This window comes from Myotis davidii, unplaced genomic scaffold (genome assembly GCF_000327345.1).
Source record: "Myotis davidii unplaced genomic scaffold, ASM32734v1 scaffold571, whole genome shotgun sequence".
NCBI lineage: Eukaryota > Metazoa > Chordata > Mammalia > Chiroptera > Vespertilionidae > Myotis > Myotis davidii.
Genome location: NW_006283136.1, coordinates 1,181,076 through 1,204,127, shown reverse-complemented (window position 1 = coordinate 1,204,127; position 23,052 = coordinate 1,181,076). Strand labels below are relative to the sequence as shown.

The 23,052-nt window shown below is 36.2% G+C and overlaps 1 protein-coding gene across 14 annotated transcripts in view; it reads right to left on the bottom strand.

The window, feature by feature from the left end:
- Positions 1 to 23,052, bottom strand: part of DLG1 (discs large homolog 1) — a 270,198-nt gene that overhangs the window by 116,322 nt on the left and 130,824 nt on the right. For all 14 annotated transcript variants that reach the window (XM_006753379.2, XM_006753381.2, XM_006753383.2 and 11 more), the window contains 4 exons: positions 15,698 to 15,751; positions 5,264 to 5,314; positions 2,678 to 2,802; positions 655 to 824 (listed from right to left, as the gene is read on the bottom strand). In XM_006753379.2, the coding sequence (XP_006753442.1) occupies positions 655 to 824; positions 2,678 to 2,802; positions 5,264 to 5,314; positions 15,698 to 15,751 (400 nt within the window). The remainder of the gene's footprint in view (positions 1 to 654; positions 825 to 2,677; positions 2,803 to 5,263; positions 5,315 to 15,697; positions 15,752 to 23,052) is intronic.

The window sequence follows — 23,052 nt, the reverse complement described above, 5'->3', positions numbered from 1 at the left end:
AAATTATGTTTCACTTTTGTTTCGAACTTAACTGCTTCTTAGTAACACTTTTAATTCCTTCAGGAGATTAAAACAATTAAGAAAAAAATAATAAAATTGCTGGTGATGGGCAGAATAAGCTTCAGAAATGTGAATATTTTCCCAATATTCTACGAATTAATTTTAAATAATGCATTTATGGAACTCATAAATCTCATAGCTTAGTACCAAACAAATTTGTAGCTCTCTATTCCTTATTTTGTTCATTGGAGTACCACCTCTTCCATAAATCACAAATTAGAATCAATATTTCTATTTATCCTTAATTCCATCCATGTTTTCAAAATTCAGAAATCAAATCTTAATAGTCCTCATTGCAGATGAACTGCTAATGATACATTTAAATTTTCTTCTTTTAACTTAGTCTTTGTACTTGCATTTAACATACTATGGATTAAAGATAACAAGTTAATATCCACACTATACATTACTTCTAAGTATTTAAGTAGAAGTCTACTTAAGACAAAAATCGGTAGAAATAGAAATTCTAAAAATTCAGGTAAATTCTGTACATTCCCAGTATTGTTAATCTTAGAATGTGTCATAAATAACTTTGTAGTTATACTTAATTCAAAGATACCTTACTTAATTTGTCTTAGTGTGATTTATGTATACCTTTAGGACCTTTAATGAGCTTTATTTCCATTATTTTTTCTGATACTGGTTTCCGTCTTCTAACATACAAGCGTACGACAGACCCAGCTTCTTTCAAAGCTTCAACTGCTTTGCTATGTGTTACATCACGAACATCTACTTCATTTACTCGCAATATACAGTCATTGACCCTGAGGAAAAATAAAAATTAAGTATTACAAATTTAAATATCAATTTTTCATTTTGCCAATTTTCTGTTGGCCTTTTCATTTTTAAGGTAAAGAGAATTATTTGCTAGAGAAAATGTAAGTGAAGAAACTGCATGTTTAATTACAATGTATCAAATACTCATATTAATAAATACAAACATTTCCCAATGGCCAACAAAAGAAACAGTACAAATAATACATTATACAAAAAAATTGAACAATAACAACTGCAATTTGTATGCTTATTATGTGTAGGCTTAACACTTTAGAAAAATAGCAAATATTTATTTAGCATTAACCACATGCCAACTACTTCTTTTAGTGCTTAACTTAACCCTTATTAGGAACATATTTATATCATTAATTTACAGAAGATACTCAGGCAAAAAGAGTTCAAATAATTTTCCCAAGGCCACTCAGACAATGACCAACAGGGATGTCATTCAAAGATAAAAATACTGAGGCTCAGAATAAATATCTAGCTTAAGGTTACAGAGATAGTAAGTGACAAAACAGAGATTTATCCCAAAATATTTTTTGATTGCCTTTTCCAATTTAGATACTAGATTTTTAAAAAATAAAGTTATTTGTTGAGATTTATAAAAGTTCAAGGTTATATACTATTTAGTATATTAATTAAAAGGTTATAATGTAAATAACTTAATAACAAAGTCTTTTTTTAAAGTCTGATTCATTCCTAGTTCTAATTTTTTGCCCTAGCTCTCGTCTCATTTTGGGGGTTGGGAGAGAAGAGGAAGATGGTCATTTAAAGTTGGGTGGGAAAGGGGAAATAAAACATAATTAAAATATTAATAATTGATCCTGATAAGATTCTATATCCAATTAACTTTAATATTTAGAGAAAAGATAACCAATGGACACGAGACCCTGGGGGGGTGGGGTGAGGGCATGTGCTGGGGGGTAGGGAAGGTCAGGGGAAGGTCAATGGGGGGAATAAAAAAAAGGAGACATATGTACTATTATCTGAATACTTTAAACAATAAAATAACATTTAAAAATACTTAGAGAAAATAAATGTTAAATCCAAAGACAATGATACCTTAGAGTTAATACTATAGGTATGTTTCCTTAGTGAAACAAAATGGGACATTTAATTTTCATATCAGAAACACAAATAAAAGGTCAGTAACAATCAGGAAATAAATGTCTACATTTATATGAATGGTCAAATTATTTATTTCATATTTAATAGAATTAAGTAAATATACCACCTGTCATGTCCAGTGAGAAGCTTAGAAACTGAAGAATGGCATAAGGTACCAATAACCTTAAAATAAGATTTTTTTACAGACCATATAAATTCCTTACCCTAAAACTGCCACTATATATATATCATAAACAAGTGAATAAAATTCCCATAATCTATGGCCTAAGGAAACAACTAGGTATGCTAAAGATACCTTCTGAAATGGAACACTAAATTTAAACAAGAGTTTAAATAACTGTTATTTTCATCTAGTCAATTAATAAAATATATATAAATTTACATAATCTTTATTCTTTGTGGTAGGAAATACAAACTCAGAGATATCTGATCCCTGTATCTTAAATAAGTTTATATATGTTTCATACCCAGAAAATATAAAAAATTTTGTGTGTTTATTTGAAAATAGAAAGTAAGACAAAATTAAATTCTTAAAAGAGAGAAGAAACAATGCTTAGAGCACAATTTTCTCATTCACTCATTATTTGAGCATCTTCCTTACATTAATTATTGTGATAGTGTTTCTTTTTGTGTTTATGCCTTGTTCAGTCTTCCTACAGAAAAATACACAAAGCGGATTCAGTATCTTAATATAAAGTGCAAAACATACCGCAATCTTCCATCTTGGGCAGCTGCTCCCCCTGCAATAATTTTGGTAATGAAAATACTTGAGTCATCTCCAATGTGTGGGTTGTCCGTACCTCCTGCAATGCTGAAGCCAAGCCCTGAATTTCCCTAGGGATAGAGAGAGAAAAAAATCAGTGAATAATAATTATCTTTATTGATAGGTTTCTGTCATTATAGGGCCTAGAAACTGTACTAACACAGGGAACAAACTCATAAAGGTACCTGTACAGGGAATATGAATATTCTAAATTAAAAAATACAAGGAAAGCCTTTTCTCTCTATAAAGAATTCAGAGGCATTATTGCTGAGTAGGTGAGATTGAAGAACAGATACTGAGTACACTTTTGGAGTCTAGTCTACGGTTTTTTCTTTATAAGTATTTACAATTTGTCCTTGGATTAATCACCTTTCTGCAAAGGTATCACTACTAGATCTTTTCTTTTAGACTGTACCTCGCTCATGTTGGGTAAGGCAAATGTCTCTAAGAGAAAAATACCGAGATTGTTCTTTTTGTTGCTATTATTTCTGAGTAGGTAAAACTAATATATTATTTTAGTCTTTTAAGAAAGGGGTAGGGGGTGGAGCTTTGCTTCTGCTAACTTTGCCATCAGCTTATTTCATCAATTTGTCAAAGCAGTGCTACTTTTTGCTTGTTTTACAGATAGGATTTCTGAATATTTTCTTTGAAAAAAGGGTTTTACTGCTATAAGTCTCTAAGGAAAATTACTCTAAGCAATGGTATTTTAAAAATGTTTAGTTTGCAATTTTCCAACTCTGGCTTTCAGCAATTCAAATAAGCAAACATATCTGGACCTATTATTTAACTGTTAGTATTAAATAGGTTACACAGTCATTCTACTATGATGTGCCCTAAAATTCTATTTAAAAAAAATTTTTTTTTCAGTCTCAACTCCTCAAGATTACTAGAATCTCAGCAATAGTATCAATAGGTTGTGTGAGTTTATCAAGTTATGCAAGTACTCAAATTCATTTTTTATTTTCTTTTTAATAAGATATAATTTACATACACCTGTGTAAGTTTAAGGTGTACAATGTGTTGATTTGATATATTTGTATATTGCAATTAATGACCACTGTAATTTTAGTCAACACCTCTATCATGTCACATAGTTATTACTTATTTTTTTGTGGTGATAATGTTTAAAAGCTAGTCTCACAGCAATTCTGAAGTACATAATACAGTATCATTTACTATAATCACTATGCTGTGCATTAGATCTCAGGAACTTATCTTCTAGTTGCAAGTTTGTACCCTTTAATAACATTTTCCCAATTCCCAGTATATTCCGGTTCTTTAATCAGTGAAAATACAATGTACAGTCCTGACTAAATAAAGGAATTTAAAAGGCATTAGGAAAGAATGAAAAATGAATAAGATAAAAAGTTAAAATTTTATGTCAATTATCTCAATAAAGCTGGGAAAAACCCCAACAACAGAACACCACATTGAAATATGTACAATACATTAATACTATGCTTACTTGAAAGTTAATCAGTCATCTACCTCACTTGAATAGGAGGTCCATATTCAGATAGTAGGCAATAAATATCTATTATACATGTAAAGGACTCTTTTAAGGTCTATTTTCACTCAGAGTCTATTCTGGCTTCAAATATAAGCAAATCTAATTATCTAGGATTTTCATCTTATGTGGGGTAAAAGAAGGTTTATAGATGGGAGTATGCAAAACAGAGTTTATTCTTGTAATTATTCATTAATCATGGTATTATTTTCCATACGAACAATTGTAAATCTACGTTTGCCCCACCCTGTATACTCAGCTACTCAGGAAATTTACTTGTATGGAACACTTCATTTCTCCAAAATGCTAGTCACACGGGTGGTTTTACTAAAATAAAGCATCCATTAAATGCTGATATCCTTAAGGGGAAAATATAGCAAGAAAATCTATACACCTGAATTATACCCTAAGTTATTTTCTGACTAGGGGAGTACATAAGGTTTCGATAGGGTCTTGTTAATTAGAAATATGGTTATTATTTTGCTATGAAAGAATATTGATACAATGACCAGGGTACTAAATACTTACTTAAAATAAATAATATTTTATTATATAAAAAATAAATTTAAAAATTAAATTAAAAATGGAAAAAATCTGAGAAACTGTCAGTCTAAAGGAAACATGATAAATAAATGTAATGTGGTGGATATCCTGGATGAGATCCTGGAAGGGAAAAACATCAAAACTAAGAAAATCCAAAAAAGTCTAGACTTTATTTAATAATGTATCGATACTGGTTCGTTAGTTGAAACAAATGTATTCTAGTAACGTAAGATGTTAACAGCAGGTGAAAATGAGTCCAGGAAAATTTTAAAAAAGGTTATTAAAGAAAAGCAACATGTTCTGAAAATACCAAGGCTAATTTTATGATATGTGAACTTATAAAAGAAATGAATTAATGGCTCTGTTTTTTGGAAGATCTATTTCCTTGAATTCTATAATGAAAGAGCAGTACTGTATACTTAAAGAGTTCTTTAAAGCAACAGATTTATGCATAAAAACTTAAGATAATTAATAGTTTTTACCCTTTCAAGTGTGATTTCTTCATATTCAAAATCTGCATCAGTGCCATTAACCTAATAGAGGGAAAAAGAAGTAGCACAGAAATTTAGAGTATAAAATTTGAAATGGCAAAACGTAATTTTTGCATGACTTATTAATAAAAACCTGTTAAATGTGACAGCAATAAAATAAGTTTCATTTTAATAATTTTAGGGAAATGTTTTAAGGAATGGAAGAGTACAATGAGTTGACATGGTATTATGATATTCAAATATGGAATTCAGCTAATTGAATTTTGACTCTTTTCTCTGCACTTTTTTTTTTTAATATATTTTCATTGATTTCAGAGAGGAAGGAAAAGGGAGAGAGAGACAGAAACATCAATGATGAGAGAGAATCATTGATCGGCTGCCTCCTGCACGCCCCGCACTGGGGATCAAGCCACAACCAGGCATATGCCCTTGACTGGAATCAAACCCAGGAACCTTCAGTCTGCAGGCTGTCGGCTCTATCCACTGCGCCAAGCTGGCTAGGGCTCTCTGCATATCTTAATCAATTGCCAATTCTTACTGATTTGAATACGTGTTTTTCTGAAAACCATCACCTTTTACTCTCATTTTTATTTATTACTTTGGTTCAAGCCTTTGTTAATCTCCTCAGGGCTATTGCCAATGTAATCTACCCAATCTCTTAGATTAGTATGTTCTACTGCTCAAATTATTCTGCTTTATGCAGATAGATATTTTTGGAGCCCATCTATTTATATGTATATATTTATATATTCCTAAGCAACCGATTGACCATTCAACCAGCCAGTAGCTATGATGCACACTGACCACCGGGGGCAGACGCTCAATACAGGAGCTGCCCCCTGTTGGTCAGTGCGCTCCCACAGTGGGAGCGCTGCTCAGCTGACCAACGGGCTCCAGATACAGGGCTTATGGCTGGTCACCACAGCCCGGGGACCGCAGCAGTGACAGTGAGCCTACCAAGCGGCAGGTGCAGCGGGGCTGGGATGAGCAGGAGCAGGAACAAGAGTGGCAGGCTGCATTGGACTGCTGGTTTAGGTCCGATCCCCGCAGGCCACGCCAAGGGACCCCACCGGTGCATGGGCACTGGGCCTCTAGTGTCTAATAACACACTTCCTCTAGAACTTTCAGAAACTCATACAAAGGTCATATGAACTGACCCCAATCTATCACAGTTTCATTCTTCACATACATATCTCACCTCTTCATGAGCTTTACATACCATCATATGTGAATGATTTGCTCTTTCCTTTATATATACTGCAAGTTCCCACCTCTGCATCTGTTACTTTGGTGCTTCCCGTCACACATTTCACGCCCAAATTTGATTTACCATTCAAGTTCTTGTTCACATCTTAGAAACAAAGCACTTTCTCTTATTCCTTCCAATTTATTCCTATTCCTTCCTGGAAGAAGTAATTCCCACAACAAGAGCCACTAAGTGAAGGGTGAATTGTCCTTGGAATCAAATCATTGCTTTAATATTTCTTGTGACACAAGTCTGGGAAAAGTACTAATTCTAATAAGTCAAATAAGGATTGTCATCAACTGCATTTCTCTAGATTCCTACAACCTTCCACCCTACAGGCTCTTTTCCAATGTGACTGACCTATCCTATCATCAGGAGATGCTGTCAATTTCCCCTCCCCCTGGATCTAGGCAGATCCTAGAAGAGTTTTGTTTAAAAAGACCGTGGCATAAATGATGCTGCGTAGTTTCTGAGGCTAGTTCATGTGATGCTCTGTAGTGTTTGCATTTGTCTTAGAACAATGCTTTAGAACCCAGCACCTATAAAACGAGGATGCCCTAACTGGTTTGGCTCAGTGGATGGAGCGTCAGCCTGCGGAATGAAGGGTCCCAGGTTCAATTCCAGTCAAGGGCATGTACCTTGGTTGAGGGCACACCCAAAATACGGGGTGTGCAGGAGGCAGCTGATTGATGTTTCTCTCTCATCAATGTTTCTAACTCTCTATCCCTTTCCCTTCCTCTCTGTAAAAAACCAATAAAATATATTTAAAAAATAAATAAATAAAGCGAGGAAGCTCAGCCTATGAGGAGATTCAAATAAAAGAGAATCAAAGCCCTTGACCAAAAGCACCAAGGTGCACTCCTAATCAGCAACGAGCACCAATTGCCAGCCATGTGAATAAGGCTATTTTGGATCTTCCAGGCTTTTTAAAAGTCCCAGCCAAAACCATGTGAAACAGAACCACCCAGTTAACCCAGAAAATCATGAGCAATAACGAATTGTTTTTTAAGCCACTAAGTTTCTGGTTAGTTTGCTATATAGCAACACAATAATGAAATGACAGAATAATTAAATTATGCAAGCTACTTTACTTTCCTCACAATATTATAAGAAAGCAACCCTTAATCCAAGTCTAATTCAGGGGCTAGCAGTTTTTTCTTGAGGACTTTTGAAACCCATCTCTACTAATTTTGGGGTTCTTATTTCTTATGGCTGTAAGGGATTAAAACCCATTTGCTACTTCTTCCTCACAAGAGATTTTTTTCTTGTTTTGAGATTATAGATTATAAATGCACACATGTGTATGTATAAATTATGATTTCTATGCATCCATACTGCAGTAGGGTTACACATAAGGATCTCTGGACAACTTGACTGAAAGTCATTTTTATGAGTAAAAATAAAATCCATAATAGCAGCTATATCACTTTTCTTATTCTAAAGGTTATTTGTATCACTTTTATTTTTTCTTGCTCAGACTTCCTAAAAGTCTATCAGTCTTTGTCAAAGAAATAGTTTTAACATTACTGATTAATCTATTAAATTTTATGCTATTACTTTCTGCTTTTGTCAATTCTTTATTCTTTCTTTAGACTATTTAAAAAGTTGCTTGAATTGAATGCCTATTACTCCCCTCTATTTTTAAAAATGTCCATTAAAGTTAATAAATTTTCCTCAGCATATGGCTTTGGCAAAATCCCAAAATCGTTACAATGGGCTCTATTATTGTTAACTTCTAAATACAGTAGTTTGAAATTTTATTCTGGAAAACATTTCCATGTGAGTGTGCTTATATGGCCTTTTGGGGTTAATATGTAAAGTTTTTGTACTGTGAGTTTATGATTCTACTTTAGGGAATTTGGGATTTTCACTATTAAGCCTTCTGAAAAGGTAGATACATAGTAAATGTCCTTGGTGCGGTTTAATACCATATCATGAGAGTGGAACCGCGGTGGGATGGCGGAGCAAGTGAGAGGGTGGCACCAGGCCAAGGTGGGTGTGAGCGGGTGCCCAATCGCCCCACCAATGGCGACCAGTGGTGACAGTGCGGGGTGGGGCCACCACCCGGCTCCTAGGCACTGAGGGAACCAGGCAGGGGAGGGGGGTGGCCCCAATAGATTACCCTGAAGGTGAATGGTGGAGCAGGTGAGAGGGCGGTGCCAGGCCACAGCGGGGTACCAGGCGGGGCTGGGGTCATAAATTGGGGCATGAGCTGGGGTGCAATCCCTGCAGGCCACCCTGAGGGACCCCACCAGTGCACGAATTCATGCACCCAGCCTCTAGTTCAGCTATAAAAAGGAAGAAAATTTTACCCTTTGTGACAGCATGGATGGACCTAGAGAACATTATGCTAAGTGAAATAAGCCATTCAGAGAAAGACAAATACAATATGATTTCACTCACAGGTGGAATTTAATGAACTGAATTAACAAGTAATTGTTTAGATCTCCTCCCTCTCTCCTTTACCTCTCCCCACCCAAGAAAAAAAGTAATTGTTTAACTTTTAAGTTGTATAATTTTTTCTTTTTAATATAATTTGCTTTAATTATAGGTATATAAGTGACATAAGGAAGCAGAGGATAATTTATAACACAGATATACTCAGTCCCCTTGGCCCAAAGATTTTAATTTTCTAATAAGCTATACTAATATATCCAAACAGTACAAATCTTATTACATAATTGGTATAACACTTGTTCAAAGAAGACTTTTTTTTTTAAATCCTCACCCAAGGATATTTTTTCCATTTACTTTTTTGAGAGAGTGGAGGGGAAAGAAGAGGGGGGAAGGGGAGAGGCGGATAGAAAGACAGAGAGAGATTGATGTGAGAGTCATATTGATTGGCTGCCTCCCATACACACCCCAGTCCGGGGCCAGGAATTAAGCCTACAACAAAGGTACATACCCTTGGCTGGGAACTGAACCCACGACCCTTCAGTCCAAGGGCCGATGCTTTAACCAATGAGCCAACCATACAGGGCCAAAAGAAGATTTTTTTTAAAAAGCCTAATTGTTTCCTTTTGTTTTGATTCAATTTAGTAACACCTTAACTATACAGTAATATATTAAAATTCAAGACTTTATTAATATTCATATGAATCATAATTCATGTTAATGCATAATCTTGGGTAATTAAAATCCCTAAAGTCTATACCAACACAAGGTAAAAGTCTAAAAATAAAAATGTACTGGGAAGAAAATGTTCTTCCTAATGAAAAATTAAATACAAAGTTATCAACCCCCAAATAATTTACTTACACATTTTTCTTAAATAATGAACAGCCATTTTGATTTTATTATCAATTATGCTACATATGAAGAAACAAAAGCTTTTAGTATGTAAGAAAGCTACCAAAGTCAAACTGAATAAATTTTCCTAATTCATTGTTTGCAGTCTGTCTGAAGGAATATAAAAACAAAGGAACAGAAGGGAATGATTTAAACAAACCATTTCCGTCTCATTACTGTACTGGAACCAACTGTCTTTAATTCTGCTTTTCCTTAACAGTTTTACTATTTAAGGAAAAAACAGGAATGCATGAAGAGAAAATTAACCCAAGGCAAATGAAATTATAATATCAATTAATAGTTAAAACTAAGTATAATACATCATACATAATGGTAAAAAACTAAAAGCTTCCTCCCAAGGATCAGAAACAAAACAAGTATGTTTTTGCTCTTGCCACTTTTATTAAACACCAGAGGCCAGGTGGGGCCTGCGCCCTCTTGCAATCTTGAGACCCTTCAGGGGATGTCGGAGAGCTGGTTTTAGCCTGATCCCCGCAGGCCAGGCGGAATCCATGCACCAGGCTTCTAGTATGCATATAAGATCTTTGGTTAATCTCTTCCCCATGTTTCCATGCCTGTGTGTTGAGCATCTGCCCCCTGGTGGTCAGTGTGTGTCATAGCTACCGGTGGAATGGTTGGATACTTAGCATATTAGCGTTTTATATATATAGATTAAAATGGAGGTATTAGCCACAGCAATTAGGCAAGAAAAATAATTAAAAGGCATGTGACTAAAAAGAAGTAAAACCATCTCTATTTGCAGATGACATGACCTGATGTTGAAAATCAAAAGGAATCCACACATAAAAAACTTAGAGCTAATAAATGAGTTCAGTAAGTTAGGACAGATCAATATCTGAAAATCCATTATACTGCCATATCAAGCAATGGAAAAAAAATCCATAAATACAATGAAGAACACAATCCCATTTATAATAGAATTAAAAGAAGAAAATGCTTAGGAATAAATTTAACAAAATAAGTGTTAACACTAGTACAATGAAAATTATAAAACATTATTGAACAAAATGAAAGATGTAAATGAATAAAAAGATATTTTGTGTTAATGGATTGGAAGACATAATATTTGATAAGATTACAAAAGTCCCCAAATTTACCTAGGGATTCTACACAATCCCTATCAGAATTCCAGTTGCCTTTTTGATGTGTGCAGAAATTGATAAGCTAATCTTAAAATTCATATGGAAATGCAAAAAAAACAAAATAGCCAAAACAAACTTTAAAAATTGGAGGACTTACACCTTTTAATTTGAAAACTTACTACAAAGTTACTGTAATCAAGAATACATGGTACTGACAAAAGAATCTACACTAATAAAAGAGAAAAATGGTAATTGGCGTACGACGCTACCCTTTTCATTGGCTAATCAGGGCTATATGCAAATTAACTGCCAACTCAGATGGCAGTTAACTGACAACAAAGATGGCGGTTAATTTGCATATGTAGGCACAATGCAGGGAGGCGAAAGGGAAAGCAGGAAGAAGCCCCCTGCCACTGACAATGATCGGAAACCCAGGGGGGAGCTAAGAGCTGGGGGACAGGGCAAAGGTGGCCCTGGACCGCCTTTGCCCTGCCCCCAGCCATGATCGGAGAATCGGGTCCCCACTGGGGGGCTTGGTCAGCCTGAAAACAGCCATCAGCCACTCACCCAGGCTCTCCAGGCACCCCAATAGGGACCCCCACCGTGAAGGGGGTATGGCCAGCCTGAAAATGGCCCTCAGCCCCTAAACCAGACTGGCCAGGCACCCCAACGGGAACCCCCCCCCCCTGAAGGGGCTGTGGCCAGCCTGCAAACAGCCATCAGCCCCTCACCCAGGCTGGCCAGGCACCCCAGTGGGGATCTCCACCCTGAAAACGACCCTCAGCCCCTGGAACTCTGCTCAGCCACAAGCCAGGCTGATGGCTGCCAGCACAGTAGTGGTGGCGGGAGGTTCTCCTACCTCCTCAGCAGTGCTAAGGATGTTTGACTGAATTGGTCAGCTACTCCCCGCTGGCAAGTGGACATCCCCCAAGGCTCCCGGGCTGCCAGAGGGATGTCTGACTGCCAGCTTAGGCCCAATCCCCCCCCCGCCCCCCGAGGGATCGGGCCTAAGCCAGCAGGTGGACATCCCCTGAGGGGTCCCAGACTGCAAAAGGGCACAGGCTGGGCTGAGGCACAAATTTTTGTGTGCCAGGCCTCTAATTATATACACACACACACACACACACACATACACACACACACACACACACTGGTATATGAATAGGTGAATATACAGATATGAAGTTTGTGCTTCAAAGGATTTATGAAATGTGACAGACAATCCACAGGAGAAAATCTGTGCAATTATATATCTGATAAAGGACTTACATTTAGTATACAGAGTTCTTACAACTTACTAATAAAAGACTATAATCCAATTAAAAATGGGTAAAGAATCTGAATAGACATTCCTCCAAAGAAGATATAAAAATATCCAATAAGCACATGAAAAGATGCTCAACATTGGTCATTAAGTATATGAAAATCAAAACTACAATGAGGTATCATTTCATACCCACTAGGAGGGTTATAATAAAGTCCAAAACATTGTTGATGAAGAATAGTAAGATTGGTGATATGTGAAGAAACTGAAACCCTCATATAATGCTGGTGGGAATGTAAATGGTGAAACTGGTATGGAAGACAGGTGGTTCCTCAAAACCCTAAATGTATAATTATCATACAATGCAGCAATTCTACCACTGGGAAATGAAAGCAGTGTCTCAAATTCAACACAAGAAAGAATAAACCAAATGTGGTATATACATATAATGGAATATTATTTAGCCACGAAAAGAAACAAAGTTCTGATATATACTGTAAGATAGATGAACCCTGAAAACACTATTTGAGTCAAAGAAGCCAGGCACAAAGGCCACATACTATATGATTCTATTGATACGAATGGCCCAGAATAGACAAGTCCATAGGGACAGAAAGTAGATTAGTGGTTATTAGGGGCTGAGGGAAGAGCAGAGTGGGGAGTCATTGCTAATGAATACAGGGTTTCTTTATAGGGTGGTAAAATGTTCTGGAATTAGAAAGTGGTGGTGATGGTACAATATTGGAATAACCTAAAAACCACTGAGTTATACACTTTAAAAAGGTAGATTTTGTGGTATGTGAATATCTCAACATATATTTTTTCAAGGTGAAAAGGTAGAAAAAGGCGATCTTTAGATAGAAATGCAAATTAAACCAATGAGTCAATACATTTTAAACATGTTAACAAAAGCTATAAAAGTTTATTAACACATTGTGCTTGTGACAATATGAAGCAAAAACAGGTACCTTTTGTTGAAGTATAAATGGATAGAACTCTATGAAGTGCAATTTCTCAATAATAATCAAATCTAAAAATTGACATACTCCTTGAGCAATCTATGCATATGAGTATGTTCTGATTTTATACTCATATATACAAAATATCTATACAAAAATTATCAGAAGGGCATTGGTTTTACATGGTAAAAGTATAGAAATAACACATATATGCATGCATTTGCAGAGAATGTTTATAGAAGGATATAAATGATACTACTAACACTTTCTGCCTTAGTCCAGGTGAACTGGAAGATTGGAAGCAGGGGTGGAAGAATTACTTTTCACCAGATATCTTTTGGTATCTTTTGAATTTTGCACAATGTACATGCACTGCCTGTTCAATTAATTACTTAATTTAGGGAAGTTTAGTGACTATAGACAAGAAAAGTTATGGTTCTAAGGTAGCAGCCATAATTTTTCTTATTTTTATTCATCAATATATAGCTAGTATTAAGTGATCAAGGAATTAACAAAGGAATAACAAATAAGTTTAAAACCATTTTGTAATACATTTTAAATTTCAGGATTAAATACTTGTTTCTTAAAAGCTTAAGGTTGTTTTACCCAAACAAAACACATGTTTTCTGCCTACATAAGCAAGAGCTATGGAGAACACTGTGTTCTTTAAGAATGATAAAGTAGCACACTCTGGCAAATCTTGCTTGAGGAATTAGAATTTATCTTATTTCTTTATGTCCAGAAAAGGGTTAACATATCAGGCCTATGGCTGCTATCTCTAGAAGGGTCTTAGCAGGTATTTGGGAAATTAATTTTGGGTGTGTTCATACCATTCCATAACTGAAACGGTAATAATTTACTATGGCTAGAGTTTATAGAGACAATACATTTTATGCTGAATACCTGCTTTCCCGTTCTGGGAGCCTGGAAATTTGGTAGAGGTGCTGGACAGAGGGTACCTAGGTGACCAACCTGCAATAAAAAACTTCGCACTGAGTCTACAATGAGTTTCCCAGGGAGGAAACGCTTCACACATAGTGCTGTACTTTTATTGCTAGGGAAAAGAGTGTTCTGTGTGAAACCTCATGGAGGAAGAAAGTATAAGGAAATCTAAACATGGGATCCTCTAGACCAGCGGTTCTCAACCGGTGGGTCACGACCCCTTTGGCGGTTGAACGACCCTTTCACAGGAGTCGCCTAAGACCATCCTGCATATCAGGTATTTACATTACGATTCATAACAGTAGCAACATGAGGAACTGTATTTAAAGGGCCAGAAGGTTGAGAATATCTAGACATACTGTCTTATAACTTGATGGGGCCAGAAGGTTGAGAACCACTGTTCTAGACATACTGTCTTATAACTTGACATGCAGAACCCAACTTACTAGATAGCTGTACTAAATTTTATGCTGAGTCTTGTGTATCAGTGAATCTCCCAAATTGAGTAGTGAGTGTTCTTGGAGACCCTCAACATACCTTGCTTAGCAAGAATAGTATTTTTTTAAATGCTATGTCATACAAACTGGAAATCATATAACTTTTGGCTACTTAGTATGCTTATTTGCTTTTAATTTGTTGACATTTCCCCTAAAATACATATGTATTTTCTTTGTTGATATTGTTTTCTCTGTTATTTTATATTAATCTTTCAGTTAAAAGGGTTTTAAAAGTAAAAAGTATTTAATCACTGACTTAGCCCATAAGCAAAACATAAGTCAACAAAGAGAACAAGTGAAGAAGAAAGAAATGTGAAGAAGAAAACATTGACAAATGTACAAACAAAATTCTCTACATCAATGTGAAAGATAATATTGACTAAAAAAAGTATACAAGAGCATGTCTATTTTAAATATTATTTGAGGTTTTTCCAAAATCCTGTTATCTAATACATCCATATTCATATGAATACAAAAAAATAAAGCCAAATAGAATGTTTTATAGTATAGCCTGAAATAAACTACAATTCAAAAATAAGAGGAAAGGATTTTTACAGCTTATGAAATTATGTGTCATTTAATTTTAAAAACGCACAGGCAATACTTCTACTTAAACATCTCCAAAGACATTTTCCTTTGGGGTGAAAAATGTTAGATCAGATTCTGATGTTCTGGCTAATTATCTTAGGGAAACAGGGCTTTTTAACAAAGTAAATTTAGAGAAAAGTAGCAATCAATTTAAAGTTATATAGTTATAACTATTTTAATATATGAATACACACATAAATCTGGTTACTAAATATTTAGTTATTCAATTAAACTTCTAAAATGACTCTGAAAGGCACTGTGTTAGTGATCACTGATCAGAAATAGCCTTTGGTGAAAGTTAATCATTTTAATTTAAAAATAAAACCATAAATTTCAACATTTCTGCTTTGCATAAGTATGAGGAAAAGAAACAACCAAAAAAGGACAGTGTGGCTTCATTTACTTTCACAACTGTAGGTCAGTGATAGAATATTTTAAGTAAAACATATAAGAAAAAGTAATGCTGTCATCTTCATCTCTGAAGAAAACGGAACAGGGAAAGCAGAATTATTTGATGTCGGGATGAGTTGGAACTTACATAAGTCGACGTTTCCAAACTATCTGTGTTGACCAGTACTGGAGGAGGATTTGCCTTAAAGAAAGAATTGTAATGTGTTAGCTTAACAGGAAAATTGAACACATTAAATATTAATGTTCACAAATGTTAGAAGCATATGACAGATTTGCTATTTCTTCAATTATAGTTTTATATGAGCTTTGCATATGTTAAACAATGTACCCAGTTTCCAGCAACAAATGAAAATAGGTATAAGCGATTAAAATAGATTTTCTTTTAGGAAATAAATTATTTCTGCTCAAACAAGATAATTTCTTAAGGTTTGCAAAAAAGTTCACCAGCCTCATCAAAAAATCCACAAGTATTCTTCAGTATAATAAACTATTCTCCATGAATTGCTTAGAAGTCATTAGCTTTTCTGTTCTCAAGGATGCCATGAAGATTTCAATGACTGTATCACCCAGAAAGAAAAAAAAATTCTTTCCCACAATGAATTGTGTTTGAACATGAAAAAAAGTCTACCACACAAAGAAATCAATCACATACTTTTAGAAAACTGGAACCAGAATGGTAATGTAAAAACCCCAATTATTTTCAGCCTCAATTATTGCTTTCCAACTGTTATTCTGGACCACTCACACAAGAATTACAAAACTTTTTAATCCAAACAACACACACACAAAAGCAAACAGACAAAAACACCACAAACAAATAAACAAGCAAAAAACAGAAATACATCTAATTAAGTTTGGATTGAAAAAGTTTGATTTTCTGGTTAAGTTCAAAGTAATTATTATATGGGTGAAATGAAATTTAATGAATAAAGTGTAATTTATGCCAAATGAAAAACATCAGAATATATAAGAAACATACCAGAAAACTGATGTGATTTCCCTCAAAATTACCATTCTTTTACACATATGGAAGTATAGAAGTAACAAATCAAATGACATTTTCATAGAAAAAAAAAGATGACTATCCTTTTCCCCCCAATATTATTATTTTTATATTTTGTTTGATTGCTTAAAGTATTACAAAGAGTATCACATATGTCTTTTTTTTTCTCCCCTTAACCTTTCCCTGTCCTCCCCTACCCCCCAGTGTCTTGTGTCCATTAGTTACGCTTATATGCATGCATACAAGTCCTTCGGTTGATCTCTTAACCCCCTCCCTGCAACCCTCCCAGGACTTCCCACTGTAGTTTGACAGTTTGTTCGATGTTGCTCTGCCTCTGTATCTATTTGGCTCAGTGGATAGAGCGTCAGCCTGCAGACTGAAGGGTCCCAGGTTCGATTCCGGCCAAGGGCACATGCCTGGGTTGCAGTCTTGATCCCCAGTAGGGGGTGTGCAGGAGGCAGCTGATCAAGGATTCTCTCATCATTGATGTTTCTATCTCTCTCTCCCTCTCGCTTCCTCTCTGAAATCAATAAAGAAATATATTTTTTAAAAAAAGATGACTATCCTTTAAGCAACTGTTAGGAATGTTTATAAGTATTAATAGTTCTAATCCAATTAATAAAGAATTATACATAAAAGCTGTATGAAACAAGCATTATATACAAAATAACCATTTTCTTCCAAGTGTATGAGCTTTTCTAAAAAGTAAATATTCAGACTTCAAATGTTTTACATTATTGCCAGCAAAGTACTAGATATGGACGATCATATGATAAGATGCTTAAAGACAACACAGTCATTGATAAATAATTATAAAGTATGCACATTTGGGGTACATGAAGCAACAGGTTTAAAATGTGTGGGAATACTTTATCTATATATATAAAAGCCTAAGCGACCATTACGACCCGAACGACTGAATGACTGGTTGATCAGTTGCCAGCCATGACACGTACTGACCACCAGGGGGAAGACGCTCAATGCAGGAGCGTCAGTGTGCTCCCACAGCCAACCTCCCATGGCGGGCCAACCTTCCTTGGTCCCTTCCTCCAGCTAGCCAACCTCCGTGGTCCCTTCCTCTGGCCGGCTGGTGGGCCTCGATTGCTCCAATAGGGACTGTGTGAGACGGCCGAGACCAGCCCCAATCGCCGGTCAGGCCGAGGGACCCCATCTGTGCAGGAATTCATGCACTAGGCCTCTAGTTATATATATGTAAGCATGACATTAATTTTATGTGGATCCATACTTTTGAATATCATAGTCTGTCTTTGAATGATTCAGTGAAAACCAAATTTCATAAAGATACTATTTATAAGATTGCTGTTTAAGCAAAAATAGTCAATTTATAGACATGAGATTTTATGAATATTTGAACATATTCATTTCTCAATGGCCTATTGAGATACCTCAAATTAATAATATTTCACTTAATTAAGAAAACTAATAGTACAACTTTACCTCATTTTGTTTAAGCAATTACAGAAGAGGGCATGAAGGAACAAGGCTATTTAAAGTTACAAAAGAAGATACATTCTTAAAAAATTATGGCTGAGGGACCCTTCCTTCCCCGTGCACAAATTTCATGCACTGGGCCCCTAGTAGATTATATAAAAGAATATACCAGTTGATGATTACTGTAGTTGGTGATGAGTATACAAGGGAGTTCACTATTCTACTCTCTCTACATTTGAGTATTTTGGAAAATTTTCATAATAAAAAGCAAGAAAAACTACATTGAATCAAGCACTCAGCTATTTGTTGTTAATCCTCATGCTGAGGATATTTTTTCCATTGATTTTTAGAGGGAGTGGAAGGGAAGAAGGGAGGTGGGGGGAGCAGAGAGGCATCAATGTGAGATATATCAACTGTCTGCTTCCTACGCACATTCCTACATAGGCTGGAGAGTGAACCGATAATCCAGGTATGTGACCTTGACTGGGACTCGAACCTGCAACCCTTAAAGATGTTCTAAGAACTTAAAAGATAAGGTGAACAAAGACAAGAAAATGATGTATGAACAAAATGAAAACAAAAATCTATGAAAGAAAACAGAAAGAGAAATCAAAAGGAAATTCTGGAGCTGAAAAGTACAATAATTGAAATGAAAAATTCACTAGAGCAACTCAAAGATAGATTTGATTAGGCAGAAGAAAGAATCAGTGGACTTAAAATAATAAAAATTATGTCTGAGAACAGAAAGAAAACACTAAAGAAAAGCGACCAGTATTTAATAGGCCTGTGGGCCACTATTAAGCAGACCAACATACACATAGTGTGTGTCCCAGGAGCAGAGAGAGATCAAAGAGCAGAGAAAAAAATATGAAGAAATAATGGGCAAAACATTTCCAAATCTGATAATAGACCTGAATATAAACAGCCAAGAAGCTCAACAAACTCAAGATAGGATGAACTCAAAGAGATTCATACAAAGATACATTAAGTCAAACTTGGAATACAAAGACAATTTTGAAAGCAGCAAGGAAGAAGTAACTTGCAGACAAAAGATCCTCAATAAGATTATCAACCGCTTTCTCATTAGAAACTCTGAAGGTCAGAAGGCAGTGGGCTGATATATTCAGAGCTTAAAAAAAAAAAAGCCAACCAAGAACCCTATATCTGGCAAAAACTGTCCTTTCAATGTGAGGGAGGAATTAAAGACATTCTCAGATAAATAAAAACTCAAGAAGTTAGACCATCCCTGAAAGAAATGCTACAGGGAGTACCGTAGGTTGAAATGAAACAACAGCATACAGTAAATCACGGTGTTTGAAGAAGTAAAATCGTTGTAAAATAAATACAAGAGCAATTATAGAAGCTCGCATTAATGTAACTGGTTTATAACATCACTTTTTGTTTTTTACATAACTTAAGATATTAATATTTTAATAGTTATATTTAAACTAGTGGTTCATGCACGGGGGGTCGGGGGGTAGGTTCTCCTCAACCCAGCCTGCACCCTCTCCAATCAGATATCCCTCTCGCAATCTAGGACCCCTGGCTGCTAACTGCTCACCTGCCTGCCTGCCTGATCACCCCTAACTGGCCTCCCCTGCCAGCCTGATCTTGCCCCCAACTGCCCTCCCCTGCCAGTCTGATATTGCCCAAACTGCCTTCCCTGCCAGCCTTTTTACTCCCAACTGCCCTTCCCTGCCGGCCTGATCTCATCCCCAACTGCCCTTCCCTGCCGGGCTGATCTTGCCCCCAACTGCCCTCCCCTGCTGGCCTGATCACCCCTAATGGCCTCTGCCTCAACTCCCACCACCATGGCTTTGTCTGGAAGGAAGTCGGACATCTGGAAGATGGCTGGTCTGCCCGGTCTAATTAGCATATTACCCTTTTATTAGTATAGATAGATTATATAGGATACGATTGCTTAAATGGGGCGGGGGGAAGCCTTTTTCATCAGGAGGAGATGCTCTTGGCAGACAAAAATACATAATCCCTATATCTGGTCTGATAGCCAGCCATATGCACTATACTAAACTTAAGAGACACAATAAATAAATCAGACCTAATAATAATATGAATATACATAATATAACTAAACTGTAAACTTAAAAATAATTAAAGTGGTAAATTTTACATGTGTATTTTATCACAATAAAATAATTGGGAAAAATATATGACCTCCATCTAATTATGACTATCAAACAAACAAAAATTGAATAATATTCTACAAAATAGCGAGGCTGTTCTCTTATAAAATGCCACACTCATGAAAGACAGACAGACTATGGAGCTACTCTAGGATACATAAGACTAAAAGATCATGAAAACTAACTTTAATGTGTAGCATAAAGGACATGTTTTTGTTTTTCCTACAAAAAACATTATTGGGACAACTGGCAAAATACAATTAAGGTCTGTAGATAATCCTGTATAATAAAGGCCAAATATGCTAAGTGTCTAGTCAACCAGTTGGCCGTTCAACCAATAAAAGTGTAATATGCTAATGATATGCTAAGGCCGCTCAACCTCTCACTATGACGTGCACTGACAACCAGGGGGCAGATGCTCTGACCAGTAAGTTAGCTTGCTGCTGGGGTCCAGCCAACAGGACAGAGCGAAATGGGCTAGATATGCCCTCGAGCCTTCCCATGGTTCCTCCCTGTTGGCCAACCTCCCTCATCCCTCCCTGGCCTTGATTGTGCACTGGTGGGATCCCTCGACCTGGCCTGTGCCCTCTCAGAATCTGCAACCTCTCACAATCCGGGGATGTTGGAGAGCTGGTTTCAGCCCAATCCTGCAGGTCAGGTCGAAGGACCCCACTGGTGCACGAATTTGTGCCCCGGGCCTCTAGTCCTATATAATAAAGAGGCAATATGCAAATTGACCCTCACACCCTTGCATCACAAGATGGCCACCCCCATGCCATCACAAGATGGCAGACACAAGATGGCCACTCCCATGTTGTCACAAGATGCCCGGCAGGGGAGGGCAGTTGGGGACAATCGGGCCGGCAGGGGAGCAGTTAGGTGTCAATCAGTCCAGCAAGCAGTTAGGAGTCAGCAATCCCGGATTGTGAGCGGGATGTCCCAGATTGGAGAGGGTGCAGGCTGGGCTGAGGGACACCCCCCAGTCCACGAACTTTGTGCATCGGACCTCTAGCAGTATTATATTACAGTAAACCCTCAATATAATGAACTTTGGATTTAATGGACAAAATTTCCTATCTGTATGCCAATACCTGTTACTTTTAAAATGCTTTCAACCGTGATTTGCTTATAATTAAATTAACAGGTTATTTTTGCTATTAATTCACTGTTATTTTTAACAAATTTTAGCAAATAGGCCATACGTGATGCAGGAAGCCACCCACTGCCGATACTATCATGAAAGTGCACCAAGGAACGTGGAAGGCCGATGGACCTTGGGCGCTAGCAGGGCTGACACTATGCACTGATTGTTCATGTTGAGATAGTGGTGACTCAAGGCACCTGATAATCCTTTTTCTGTTTACCAAACTTTACCTTTGATATACTAGTATGCATTGCTAAAGGGCAAATGTGTATTCAAGTAAATAAAAAGTGGACTAGCCAGAGGTCAGTGTGCTCTTCATGAAAGAGACACCACCTGGCCCCCACCCCTTAAAAATTCATATTTCTTGTCTAGTGTTTTCATTTGTGCGTTGGCCCCTCCTTCAGATCCTGAACCCATCATGCAAGTTGCAGCAATGTGGGAAAAAACACTGTAGTAATTCACTGACATAAATATTACTTATCTACAACCACAGTCTACATATTTAAATGCAAGAGTCATCACTCATAAGCAATGTTAGGTGAATGATTAGCACGTGCTCATGCGAGGTAATTGGTTCGGTTGTCAAGTGGCGAGTCTTTCTGCAGCAGTTTTAATGCGTGCCGGCTGATTTTCCAACATATGTGAAGCCACGCCCCCGCCATGTGCACTAGTTTACTCAGTGACTGGTGAATGCACACATTTACTAAACCTATTCAGTGTAAATTTAAAATTACTGTGCTACATATAGGAAACTTTTCTGTAAAATTAAGCTTTTCATACACACTTAATTTCAATTACCCAAACATGTCTATATAAGTAAAAACAGGTTAACTAATTTGTCAATTTTTTAACACATGCATTTGGAAAACCTACTTTATTATATAACAGACTTCTGGCTTTAATGAACATCCCCTCATTCAAATTAGTCCATTATATCGAGGTTTTACTATAATGTCAATCTTCTGATTTAGCTCATTGTACTATGGAAATATTATTGTCCTTAGGAAAAAACATTACATAGTATAAAATATTTGTTTTTAAGGGTAAAAGGGGTATGAGTGAAACTTTCTTTTAAATGTTCCACAAAAAATAATATCAGTTAATTATATAGGAAGATAAATGATGGAGTAGATGTAGTAAGTAAAAATATAAACTGGGGGATCTGAGTAAAGGTATATGGGACTTCTTTATATTATTCTTGCAACTTTCTATAAGTTTGAAATGATTTGAAAATAATACAAAAATAAACAAAACCGCAAAACCAAACCAAAACACAAAAATAGAATAAAGGCCCCACAGTCACATATTAGTGTATGGTTAAAAAAAACTCATCAAGGTAATCCAGAGTATGCTAGTCTATTTAAGATTACCAGTAAAATGAAAATATATTAAGTCATGCTTTAGATTATATTAATGGTCAGATCATTTAAGACTCAATACACCAGATGTTTTGTGAAACTTGAACAGTCCAGAAGCAATAGGATACTCTGGATTGGATATATTTCTAATGTAACTACTCTCATGTCATGTGGGAATTAACTTGTCTCTTGCAGATAGTAGGCTCCTAGAAGACAAGGACAATGTTATAGTCATCTTAATATACACAAGATTAGAGTAACAAAAAAACTGAACTAAAAGCAATCCCTCCAAAGCACATGTCTGAGTATGAACAAAGACTTTGATACACACATAAAAAAAATTGCATGAAAGCATTTTCAACAGTACTTTCATTAAATGAC